At 42.1% G+C, this 13018-nt stretch overlaps 1 protein-coding gene and 1 long non-coding RNA gene across 8 annotated transcripts in view; one reads left to right on the forward strand and one right to left on the reverse strand.

Moving 5' to 3' along the window:
* Positions 1 to 13018, forward strand: part of Glurib (Glutamate receptor IB) — a 212217-nt gene that overhangs the window by 184965 nt on the left and 14234 nt on the right. For all 7 annotated transcript variants that reach the window (XM_070662888.1, XM_070662889.1, XM_070662884.1 and 4 more), the window contains 9 exons: positions 402 to 534; positions 1400 to 1520; positions 3769 to 3933; positions 5245 to 5457; positions 6452 to 6559; positions 10657 to 10767; positions 10878 to 10998; positions 11497 to 11591; positions 12232 to 12455. In XM_070662888.1, coding sequence (XP_070518989.1) covers positions 402 to 534; positions 1400 to 1520; positions 3769 to 3933; positions 5245 to 5457; positions 6452 to 6559; positions 10657 to 10767; positions 10878 to 10998; positions 11497 to 11591; positions 12232 to 12455 — 1291 coding nt within the window. The remainder of the gene's footprint in view (positions 1 to 401; positions 535 to 1399; positions 1521 to 3768; positions 3934 to 5244; positions 5458 to 6451; positions 6560 to 10656; positions 10768 to 10877; positions 10999 to 11496; positions 11592 to 12231; positions 12456 to 13018) is intronic.
* Positions 7485 to 7718, reverse strand: LOC139106287 (uncharacterized). The gene is made up of 2 exons (XR_011546328.1): positions 7630 to 7718; positions 7485 to 7520 (listed from the first exon to the last, which is right to left on the reverse strand). It is a non-coding gene; the product is annotated as an uncharacterized lncRNA (long non-coding RNA).

Genomic DNA, 13018 nt, shown 5'->3' on the forward strand with positions numbered 1-13018 from the left:
CAAAGAACAACGTGTAGAAACGTATTAAAATTTTAACGTCACAATAACGCCGACTCGCGTATGCACAAAGCCGCAAAGCTGCAGCGATGCATTATGACGCGATTAAATTTTGTCGTTGCCAAAAATATGAGGCGGGTCAAATCGAACAATCTACGACACTCTCTATAACTTAGAGGCATTGCCCGTAGACAGGCGATATTTCACGCTGCGCGCGAGAAACCGCAGACTGAACAGAGGCTGCCAATGAATTACGACATGGTCTATGTAACGCGCAATCGTGCGTATGTAATTTTCGGAAGACACGCACACCGCGACAAGTGGTAACGCGAGCCTATGTTGAATATAGCGGATCGCGCATATAAGCGTTACCTATAATTTAATTAAACGCCCGTGGGTTTCAGGACTACTCAGACTGCAGCAGATTTATCAGGGGCTGAAACCAGGCAACGAGTCCTTTCAAGTCGAAACCGTCAAGAGAATACAGAACATGTCAGAGGCGATCGATTTTCTACGCAGCCTGGAGGAACTTAATCGGTAAGTTCTATTTTTTTCTTTTTTTTTCCCTACATTAAAGAGTACAACTCAAATAAAAACCACGAGGCTTGTTATTGAAAGGCGGTATCGTAAAACTGGCATTCGATATTTTAAATATTAAGTTCCTTTTCATGGCGTACAGCTTGGGTCAAGTATATACTTTTTAATATAATTTACTTTAAAGTATTATATATAAAAAAAAAAAATATTTAACCGATATGTGTGAAGGAGTAAAATTCAATACGCAGCCTATTCTAACCAAAATCTATTTCGCTATATTAATTAAAAATTCGATTAAAATTAAAAGTCTGATTAAAATTAATGTTGGACGATGCACATCGAGGCTTTTTTATTTGTCTACCAATTGAAAACAAATTGAATAAAAATTATAATCGCTGGACAAATTCAGAATAATCTTATTTCTGTGTTAACCCGTTGTGGTTTAGCGGAATCGTAATTTTTCTTCTAAATGGGCAATATCAACGCGTGACGGATAAGGCTAGTCGCGAGCATAAGCTCGCGTTGCAATTGCACAAGCGACTATGCATTTACGCGATGCAAGTAATCAACAACGGCGAGTAATTGCCATCGCGGTAGTTTGAATTGTCCGGGCGTAGTGCCGTAGTTAACGAAAACAACGGCGTTATTGCAAATTGCCATACAATATCCAATTATTACAAACGAAATGAGCGCGGAAACTCTGCGGTGCATCGATCAAACGCGACAATGCCACGCGTTAACGCAGTATGCGAATTGCGGCGAGCCGTGGCGGGCAGAGACTTATGTCAGTTTTCCGACGAGGAAATTCCCGTATCTTTTACCCGGCGGATAGCTAATTTCAGGGAACGTCGTTAAAATATTGCAGATGGAGCAACAAATACGTCGTTCTCGACTGCCCGACGGACATGGCCAAGGATATAGTCGTGAGTCACGTGAGAGACGTAGCATTGGGAAAGAGGACGTATCATTATTTGCTGAGCGGCTTGGTGAGTTTAATAAAACTAAATTAATTCAATCTAACGTAACCAATATCGTTCCCGCATAATCTAATTATTAATTAAATAAAATCGTACCGTGAAAAATATTTTTTTCCTACAAACTGTTAAGCGCTCGGAACATTTTCCTTCATTAATGCTTTAAATAAATATTTATTAAATTGAAATTATTATTTGATAATTTAATTAAATTCATATCGAACCGAAACTTTATTTTCACCTTTGAGATAATTCTACCGCGAACAAAAAAAAAAAAAAAAAAAGTATATAGATTAAAATTTAGATTATTTATTTTAATCAACCGCGGATTCGTTATGTCGCGATTGCGAGTTTCTTCCTCTTCACGTGAATATCGGTAATTTTCATTTCTAAGCTTCTCAGACCGTAAAATTCGGTATGCAAAATAGTGACTTTCGCTTTACTGCGGGAAAGTGCTCTCACTTGTACACCGTTTGCGTTATAACCGGATGGGCGGGATTAATTCGCAACATAGCGAAATTTTCGAAACAAGCGAGAAACCGTCGCTCAAACTGACACGAAACGCTCTACCGTGGGGGGTAGGGGGAGGGGGGAGGGAGGGCAAGATCTTTGCCGGTGATGTCTCCGCCGTACTTTAGAATTTAGAGGACAGTTTGCTTGTGTTTAGCGGCTTCCAGCGAGTTGCTGCGGAAGAGCAGGCGGCATTACACTCCGGCGACGAAGAAGATAGTTGTACATACATACTTGCATGTACATCTAGTTCCGTCTCGCTACAAGGCACACCATTGTCATTTATCGCGTCATTCTCGAAACGGTGGTACGACCGGGGCGCAGACGTGTTGATTCGCACGTTTTCCGGCTCTCTGCCATTCACATTCTTTACCCTCCCTATTCAGTATTTTTTTTTTTTTTTTTTATTTTTCTTTGCCTCTCCCTTTCTTACTTTTTTTCCCCCTTCCCTTTTCCGGCTATCAACTTGAGAATTCAACGATCGGAGGGACAATTGTCAACGCCTAACTAGATTTGAGAACGAGGAAAGGAGGGATAAAGCCTTCGGTTGATTTCATCTTTTGCATCAATTTCCCGTCAATATTTAAATCCATTAAATTCCTGATCTTTAACTAAGTTCGCCAATAGAGTCGCGATTATAAATACGAGCCTAATAGTTGTTAAGCAACTAGCGATGTCGGATATTACGAAACTTTATCTGCTCTCTGACCGCAAATGTAAAAGTTCAAAAGTCAACGCTGCAATGGCGGCCGGGATGATATCAGACCGGCAAATTAAACTGGTAACGTGGCGAACGAGTTCGCGACGAAGTTAAACACGCATACAACGTTAACGGCGTCCACGTATTATCTCCAGCCGGTTGATGGATGATGGTGGATGGCCCGCGCAGTAGTAAAATAGTGGACGGATCGGCCGCGAGCCACGAGATTCCAAGTTTGATAAAAACATTTAATAGTAACGCGGCTGCGATTAAATACCGGTTATTATTAGCCCGATTTTAAACGAGAACCGTTGTTACGCCGCTTTCGAAAGCGTTCCTGCCGGTGTCGCGCCGCTGCTATTCCCTGCACAGTCGAACGAACCCGTTCTCCATACTTCGCCCGTTAGCTTAACGATCGCGAAAATAAGTAATCGCAATTTTAATTGGACTTATCGTTTCGCAAGCGTAATACGCGTTTACAGTTTCCGCAGCGCGAGGTGCGGACGTATCAATTTTCTCTCCCTCCGCTCGACCCACCCCGCCCCATCGCGGCTTCTCGTTTCGTTCGGAAGAACTGCCGCGAGTTAACGCGAAACGACGAGCCTTTCACCGGGTTCGAGGTTTCGCCGCGCATAATACGCAGCAACAGCGCAATATCAGTATAAAACTAGGACGGTAGCTGCATTCGAGCTCGAGTAATTAAATACGGCGGATCTAAGTTGAAATCGAGACGTCAGTCCTATTACGTTTTTCATAAAAGAACAAAGGAAACGCGGCGTAATGATATTACAGTGTCTCGAGTGCCCTGTCCTCGAGTCGACTTTAAAGACGCGACGAAAGATCAAGGATGTCGTACCGAGCGGACGCTCTTCGCGAAACTGTAGACTATACCCCTTTTAAAACGAAACCCCGAAAGGCTGTGCGGACGAGGATCGCGAGACCGGCGGCCTTTGTCCACGCGAGCGAACAATAATAACTTTCGTTGCGTCCCGCTTTCCCTTGCATTTCCTAACGCGTATCCAATACTCTCGAATATTTCGCTGTAATCAGATAATGGACGACCGATGGGAGAGCGAGGTGATCGAGTATGGCGCCATCAACATCACGGGATTTCGCATCGTGGACGCCACTCGACCTCACGTCAAGGATTTCCTGGCCGCCTGGCACCGCCTGGATCCCGCCACGTCTCAAGGCGCCGGTCGTGAATCTATTTCCGTACGTATATGTTCGCCGTATCACGAGCTCTTCCCCTGCGAGACCACGTCGTCACTTTTTCTCACGCCTGTCCTACGTCGTCAACGGCTTCGCCACGCTTTTCACGACCCCGCGGTCCAAAGGGGGAAAACCCACCCTTCGCGCAAAATCCTCGGGATGTCTCTCGCGCGCGGCGATTCCCTCCCGGTTGGATCGAACAGTTCCTCAGGTTTCCCTCCCAGCCCTCCCCTCACCCCCGAGTATCCGCCCGTCACCCGACGACGGCGACGGCACGAAAAGTTTTCCACGAGAAACGAGAATCAAACAAGAATCGTCGCGGATTCCGCTCGCACGCGCGGATCTCGTCCCGTTCATTCGTCTCTGTGTGCGCCCACCGCGGTGGCTTGAGACCCAAACTTGTTAAACAGCACCCGCATGTAGAAACTTGGACTTTTCAACGCGTTTATAAAGTGTCGTTCGCTCGGCCATGCCTGCTCGCGAAGAACGTATTTCGCTTTTCTCTTAATGATCTCCCCTTCGTCCGCGCTTTAACATTTCTTTTTATTATATTTCTTTTTTTCTTTTATTTTTCTAACGTTTCGTACGAGTCTAAAAATTAACCGACGTTTAATGACGCGCGACATCGAACCTGTCAAGTATTACCACCCTGTTCTATAAAACCCTCCATCGGTTAATAAAAAAATAAAATAAAATAAAATAAAAAGAACACGATCTCTATAGATTGACGCTTACATTATAAATCGTTGTTGTACGTTTATGGTATTTGATTTTCGATACCCGCGAAGTCATAACATGAAGGATCGATCGTTGTGCGTGATTTTCGCTCCACTACAAGAAGCGACGAATATAATCTCGAAAATGGATACACTACTAACAGGATTTCAGGGTAAAGTTGTATAGGGCACTATCTATAGATCTGAAAGCTCTCTCAGAGACAGGCCGCATGCAATCTAATGCAACGATTATCGTGCCCGATCGTTATATTCAGCGAGCACCAAGCGTGGTTTTCCAACACTGGCGAAGTGCCCGAGGTACTCTTGTCTCTGTGAATTTACGTACGCCACAACGTGACGACGAATCCCTCTCTCAAACTCACGAAATTCTTGATCCCTACCGAGAGATAGAGTCCGTCCTAAGAACGCCGAGATCGAAAGAATCTTTTCATCGAGTCCCTACTTTCCGTATGCGAGAATAGAAAATTGTACGTTACGACGAGAGCAATGAGAGTAAAAATTAGAAAAGAATTTATTTCCTTAATTTGGAGGATATAAAGTACGAATTAATTAATTGCGCACATTTATTTAAAATTAGGCGCAAGCGGCTCTGATGTACGACGCTGTGTTCGTTCTGGTGGAAGCCTTCAATAAATATTTAAGAAAGAGGACCGACAAAAATAATATGAGACGAGTAACGACCGGAAGTAATCAGCCTATAAACGGAACGAAACCTTTGGACTGCTATCACAACCGCGGCTGGGTTACACCATGGGAACACGGAGACAAAATTTCCAGACTTTTAAGAAAGGTAAACGAACGCTCTACTAATAAAATTTAACGCAATTATACGCGTAACGCATTTAAATATATTATATATCGAGTACGATAAGCTAGTCATTGTCTATTTATGATTTTTCATAATTTTATATATAAATTTTTAATTATTTCGCATTGTATATTGAATTAAGGGCACGGGCTAAATTGATACGCGTTAAAATTTAAAGTTCTCTTGTTAATTTTGGATTCGGCAAATGTTTATTGTTACGAGCACGCTATTGCGTCAATCAAATTTGTACTTCAATAATACGTACGACAACAAGTAATCGCGCATTTGCCGCGGGCATAGGTAATTTATTTTCAAATTCCCGAGACGCGATCCAGAGGACAGGGGATACTCAATGTGTTGCGAAATACCGTGGCGACCGAAATTGCCACGGACCCTCCTCGACGTATCTCTGCTCTTGACAGTAATTGGCGGTTATTCCGACTCTAGCGGAATTCCTGCGCTCGTGTCAAATAGTCCTCCGTCATTCCGCCCTTACGTGTACATGCTGTTACTCCGATAATTTTTTTTTATTTCTTTTTTTTTACTTTTTAATCTGCTACCGTTTGACAATTTATCATGTCAAGATTGAACTGACAACGGAAAAAACTAGTGAAAAATTTGACAAAACGTTTTTTGCGATAATTGGTAATATTTTAGCTTGTCCCAATAATAATATCGTTCTCGCATTTATTATTTACGTTTTCCAAACTGAATTATTCTTGTTTAAAAAATATTCCCTTTTTATTATTGTAAATTTATTAATAATTGGATTTTTTAAATTATAGCATTGTAATTTTTTAATAAATATAATTTATATTTCCGAAAGTTAAATTAAATAATTTTTTTTGTATATAATAATCTGCCCTATCCTAACTTTATATTTTGTTTTTCTTGTAAAGTTAAGCTAGCAAATAATATCAGAATATCTTATTACGATAAGATACAAAATACGCTATTAGAGTTTTTCTAAATACAGGTCGAGATCGAAGGACTAACAGGAGAGATACGATTCAACGACGATGGACGGCGACAGAATTATACGCTTCACGTTGTCGAGATGACTGTCAATAGCGCTATGGTGAAAGTGAGTCTAACTTTTTTCTTTAAATAGTACCGATTTAATTATTGCAGCTTTTATACGATGTGCTGCGTTATAAGCTACTACGCACATACTACTCAGAAATATTTTTTATTTTGTTTTATATATTGCCCCATAATAAAATAACGCAGATACAAAAAATTTCTCACTCACCAATTCGATGCGCAGCGGCGGAGATACAGATAAGATGATACTGAAACATAAAAATAGAACATTAATTGTAGAGACGTTCGGAGAGTAATAATGAAAAATTATTAATTTTAATCAAATAAAAAATTATGCTCACCGAAACGTTGCTCCGCCGAAGCATGTGCCCACCCTAGGCCTCCTCCTCCTCTCAGTTGGAACGTGTAGAGTCGTCCTTCCTCGTACAGGAAACTCGCGACACTCGCGACCGGGTGAATTTACTTTGTTACACGCGATAGAATACGGCACTCCCGATTTAAAAATTCGTATAATAAAATAACTCGCCCGAATACTTTGACGAAGTTCGCGAGACGACCGATGAACCAGCAGTGGTTCGTGATTATCGGCGGTAACGGCAATTTATTCTTCGGATATTATCAAAGCAAAACGTAAATTTTGCTACGATAAAATCCTCGGAATAGTCTGCTGTAATCATATCAAATTAAATTACATAGTTGTGTGACAATGTAATTTAAATTGGATATGTAATAAAAAATGTAATTAATTAAACATCCTATCATACATCCTACCTATGTATATAAACTAAAAGTCTTTATTAAAAGTATTTAATTTTATATTTTATTTTCCCGTATACCCTATTTTCCCTAATACGCGTATATTTAATTTTATTTTGCATTATTAATATTAAATTTGTCCGCGTGAAATTAATGTGTGTTTCCCACCCAAATTTCTAATATTATGTAAAAAAAACCATGCTACTAACTTGACCGATGCGCAGCAGCGGAGTTTTGTGATGATCCTGTAACATACAAACAAAATTTAAATTGTAAAAGCGTTCAAAATAATTTTCAATGAGGAAAAAAAAATTATGCGCTTTTAATTTTACATAAATAAAAAATAATACGTACCGTGGGGTTGCTCCGCTGATGCCCGATGCCTTTCCGAGGCCTCCTCCTCCTCTCAGTCCTGGACACTTGATATGGATTCTGGGCTCAAGATACTTCTGAAATCTTCCCTGAAACAGAAAAAAAATTTATATTAAATAATAAAGAAAATCAAACATATCAATATATTATAAAAATGTTTTCGCTTCGTACGTACTATCCGTGGAAAAATAAAACGCCGGCGAGTATCGAGACCTTTAACTTCGTCGTCAATCGCGCGAGACGATCACAGATAACATCACGCGCGCGAGACGATCGCAGAGAACACAACACGCGCGAGCTCTGTCCTCCACCGTCGTGATTGTCGTAGGTCGTCTTGTAGCCGACCAGCTGCGTTGCCTGCCGCATGCACGAAAGCGACACGTGAACACTACGCCCGCGCGAGTCACGTACACACCGCCCGATACACGTCCTCTGCCCGCGCCCGCTACGTACCGACACCACGTTGCATAAAAATATCTCACTTACTTAAGGAAGCACGGTCGTGGATCCTCCCATCCTTCGGAGTATGGGTAGGAGATGATTTGGGCCCGGGCTGCTCCGTCCTCCGTCCAAGATGCGTAATATTCACACCACGAACCTTCCATCGATGTCTCATGGTCGGCGGTTGCGGGGGGAAGGAAGGGAAGACGGCTGTGCGCTGTACGTTCGGAGCTCACACGACCGAACTCCTTCGAACGTCTCCGAGTATGCACGACCGAGCTAGACCTTTAATCACACCTGCAACGTATGTGTGTATTTAGCGACCTTGGTGAGGAATTTACGAGGCACATACACCGCCTGCTATGTGCCTTCTGCCCGCCCCCCTCCCTCCGCGACCTCGGCCCATCGCCCACTACGCATCGGCACCACGTTATATGAGAATATCTCACTTACTTTGCAAGAAGGATGCACGGTCGTAGATGCTCTCAGGCTTCAGAGTATGGGTAGGAGATGACTTGGGCCCGCGCTGCACCGTCCTCCGTCCAAGATACGTTGTATTCGCAGTACGAATATTGCGTCGATCTTCCGTCGATCTTCCATGGTCAGAGGGTGCGGGGGGAATGACTGGCAAGATGGCGGTACGCCGCAGTACATCGAGAGCTCACGCGACCGAACTCCTTCGAACGTCTCCGAGTATGCACGACCGAGCTAGACCTTTAATCACACCTGCAACGTATGTGTGTATTTAGCGACCTTGGTAGGAATGTACGCGTCACATATACCGCCTGCTATGTGACTTCTGCCCGCCCCCCCCCTCTCCCTCCGCGATCTCGGCCCATCGCCCCCTACGCATCGGCACCACGTTACATGAGAATATATTATTTACTTTATGAGAAGGAAACTCTTTCGGAGTGCTTTGCAGCCTCCGGAGTATGGCCACGAGATAATTTGGGCCCGGGTTGCATCGTCCTCCCTCCAATATTCGTAATACTCGCAGCATGAATCTTTCGTCAATGCTTCATGGTCGACGACTGCAGGGGGACTGAAAGTGGAGCTGGCTGTGCGCTGCAATACGTTCGGAGCTCACGCAACCGAACTCCTCCGAACGCCCCCGAGCACTTCCGAGCAGGCACAGCCGCTTTCTCCTTGCATATATCCATTTCTTGTACTTTGTCTGCTTCATCACTGTAACATTTAAAGCATTGAACAAAATTATATGATGAATATAATATTATATGAAATATTCTACGCAAGATATTCGCATCATAAATGTCTCACGAGTGAGAATCAATGACGAGAAAAGCTAATTCGCATTAAAACCGATAGGATTATTTAATTATTAAATTAAAAAGAATTATTTTCTGGTCACGTACGGCAAGAGGTCCGCTATTTACGCACTGCGTGCATTAAATGATTCAATTGAAGATTGAAGCATTAGCCCTGCGTATATTACGTAACGACACAAAAGTATTCATTTCCCCGGTGGTAAAAACAGAATCCTTATCGACTTGCAAAGTACGATTACCGATAGGACCCCGATTTCGCATATCGCCGCTAGGAGAATTTCGGAAAAAGCTTGAGCGTAGACGCAGTAAAGACGGGCAGAAACAAACGAGAAGCGGTACGAGTATTAGTGAGCGAGAGAACGGGTGAATAAAGGTGTCGAATCGGCAAGCAAAGACGGCGAAGGATAATCGCGGGTAAGTCTATTACGAAAGACAGAGTTACGAGGGACAGTCGCGCTCGTCGATACTTTTAGAGGGACAGATAAAGAAAACCGTACTCGTGCCATCGTTGAATCGTAATTTAGTATTACACGTATACCTGCTTAGAATCAGTGTCGCGGCAATCGAGCAAGAATCTCTCGCAGAAGCTAACGAAGGTATATCACGTACTCTGCGAAAAGGAAACGAATCGTGGGTGCCCTCCGTCCTCAAGGCATAGATCGAGGATGGTTTGGGCCCGGACTGTTCCGCCGTCCGTCTAATATCCGTGGCAATTCTACCGCGGAACTTCCGCAGATGTTTCTCGATCGGCAGCGGGCGCGGGAAACAAGGGGAAAGATGGCTGACCGTAGTGGACCGTGCGAAGTACGTGCCGAGCTCTCGCGAGCCGAACATGCTCGAGTCCGCACGTATTCACTCGACCTCTGTTTACGCAAAACTGCCTAACGCAGGTGGATCTAATGGCTTGAGTGTCGATTAAAAAAATCGTGATCTCCCTCGCGCGGCTTAATTCTAGCCGTAAAACTTTGAGCAAGCTTGGCCGTATCGAGTTTAGTTAAAGTCGAGTGCTACTTAGCAATGAGAAGAAGAAGGAGTTCTCGCGCCTCGCGAAGCCATAATTTTTTGGTTTATGTCTGTCACCGTCACAGGAGGTTAACATGTTTTAAAATAATTTATACTCTGAATATTTCGTGGGATATTACGCCGATTATTCATTTTAATTTATTGTAAAAAATATACTTTAATTTTTGTATTGTATTTAAAATTTTCTCATGGCGCGTTCTCTAAGAATGTATTTTGCAAGATTTATATTAAAGAAATCTGATAAAAAAATGTATTACAGGTAGCCGAATGGACCGACGAGGCTGGATTTCAAGCGATAGCTGCAAAATATGTACGACTTCGTCCCCATGAAATCGAGAAAAATAAAACTTACATCATTACTACGATACTTGTAAGATCTAAAACGTTTACGTTTATATAATATATTATACTGTATGCGATTCATGTGTCTCACAGCTAAGATTAATTGCAAAGCAATAATGTGATAATTTTGATTGGCAGGAGGAACCTTACATGATAGCAAAAAGGTCGGACATGGGTGAAGTATTAATGGGAAATGATGGTTATGAAGGATACTGCAAAGACTTAGCCGATCTTATCGCAAAAAAGCTGGGCATATCATGTAAGCTTACAACATTTGCAATACTTTCAAATATTTTACTTGAGCGTGTCAAGTATATTATATAATTTAATCTATAAACAAACTAATTATCATCTCGAGCCATTAATTTACAATTCAACTTACATTTATTTTCTCGAAATTTATTTAGTGTCCGCCAAATATATGTAGTACTGAATACAGCAGAACAATGATAAAGAAAAAGGAGAGGAAGGGGACCTCAGTCTTTGTTTCGACGTTTCCCTTTCGTGGGCGTACGCTTCCGAGCAATTTTTAATTATTAATGCTAACGACTCTCATTTAACTCGCACAAGAATTAATAATTCAAGCAAGAATTACTTTTATCATGAGCGAAATTTTGTTCGAGTCAGCCCCACCCTTGACAAGTATCTAAAAGACGTAACGAAGCCTCTTCCGCGTGCGGAATCGATAATGGAAAAAGTTCCGCGAAAGAAATGCTGTTTCGCGCGGCCCGTAAAGTACTTTCTTACGAATTTTCAGACGAGCTGCGGATCGTGAAGGACAGAAAACACGGCTCGGAAAACCCGGACGTACCGGGCGGCTGGGACGGCATGGTCGGGGAGCTTATCAGAAAGGTAAGTTCCAGTAATTTCGTTGTATCCGCTACATCCTCGACGCTTTTTCCTTTCTCCCGAAACCGGTCTCCCCGGAAGTTTACACGGAAAGACGCCCCGAGTAATTGAACCCAGCTTTTCGCCGAGGGGCGAAGGAGGGACTATTGATCGTCGCGCGGTCATATAGTGCAAGTACTCTACGAAGAAGCTGTTTTATCTCCCGACATCGGGTTTGAACCCGCTCCACTAGATGCCCTGAGCTTGCAAGCTCGTTAGTCGCGATTTGATTTTAAGTTCCATCTGGCGAGAATTTAGGATAAGTCTAAAGCACTCGAGCTTTCAGCCGCATCTCACGTAGGTATGCATGTTCTCGCGCTCCAGAAGATACTCCGAAGAGAAAACAAGAAGATAACACAAATCAGATACCTTTCGCAAAGGCTGAAAGCTTGAGATACGCAATTCTAAAATATCTTTTTCAGAATTATATTTTAAAAAGAAAATACTCGAGACAATTATCAGTTTATTTCTATTTTTCTTCCTGTCGATCAGATGTGTGTACTCTATCAGATTTTTTTAATTAAGATATTTACTAACTAACGCTTTAATATTGCATCGTTACTTTAACGTTCTATTTACATTGATCATTTTATTCGATTCGCAGGAAGCCGACATAGCGATTGCACCTCTGACCATTACCTCCGAACGAGAACGTGTAATCGATTTTAGTAAACCGTTTATGTCTCTCGGCATTAGCATCATGATAAAAAAACCAATCAAACAAAAACCCGGAGTCTTCAGCTTTCTGAATCCGCTGAGCAAGGAGATCTGGGTGTGCGTTATTTTCTCTTACATCGCAGTTTCCATCGTTCTGTTTATCGTGTCGAGGTAAGAGAAATTTTTTTTATTGAAAAAAAAAGTTTTTTTTTAATAATTTTAGAAAGATATATACGTGCGGAAAATGCAGATGTTTTTCGGCCAAATATAATCAATCAAGCTGGAGAGCGACGCGACGCTTATTATCTTCGCCCTTCTGCTTATTAATAATTAATGAAACCTATCTTATTAAACTTTATACATTATTAATTCGCAATTACAGCCGATCCTAATATTAATTACGGAAAGATAACATGACGCACTTCTCATTTGACAAGTAAGCAAAGAACCGGTTCGTAACAGTATTAATCAGAATATTCGCGAAGAGAACTTTGTCATCTATTTTAACCCGATTGCACTGATCTAACCGAATTAATTAGTCATATCAAAGCAATCACAAGTAAATTACCTTGTACATTCGCCGCTTCTCTATCCCGTATTATCCTATACATTTACATTTCTTATCTATCATCGTCGTATCCATCGCAGCATTTGGTCAGTAAAGAATAAAATAAAAACTCGCGTGAAAATATTAATTACATAAAGAAAAATGAAAGGTCGTCCGATATTTTTGC

This window comes from Cardiocondyla obscurior, linkage group LG10 (assembly GCF_019399895.1).
Source record: "Cardiocondyla obscurior isolate alpha-2009 linkage group LG10, Cobs3.1, whole genome shotgun sequence".
Classification (NCBI taxonomy): Eukaryota; Metazoa; Arthropoda; class Insecta; order Hymenoptera; family Formicidae; genus Cardiocondyla; species Cardiocondyla obscurior.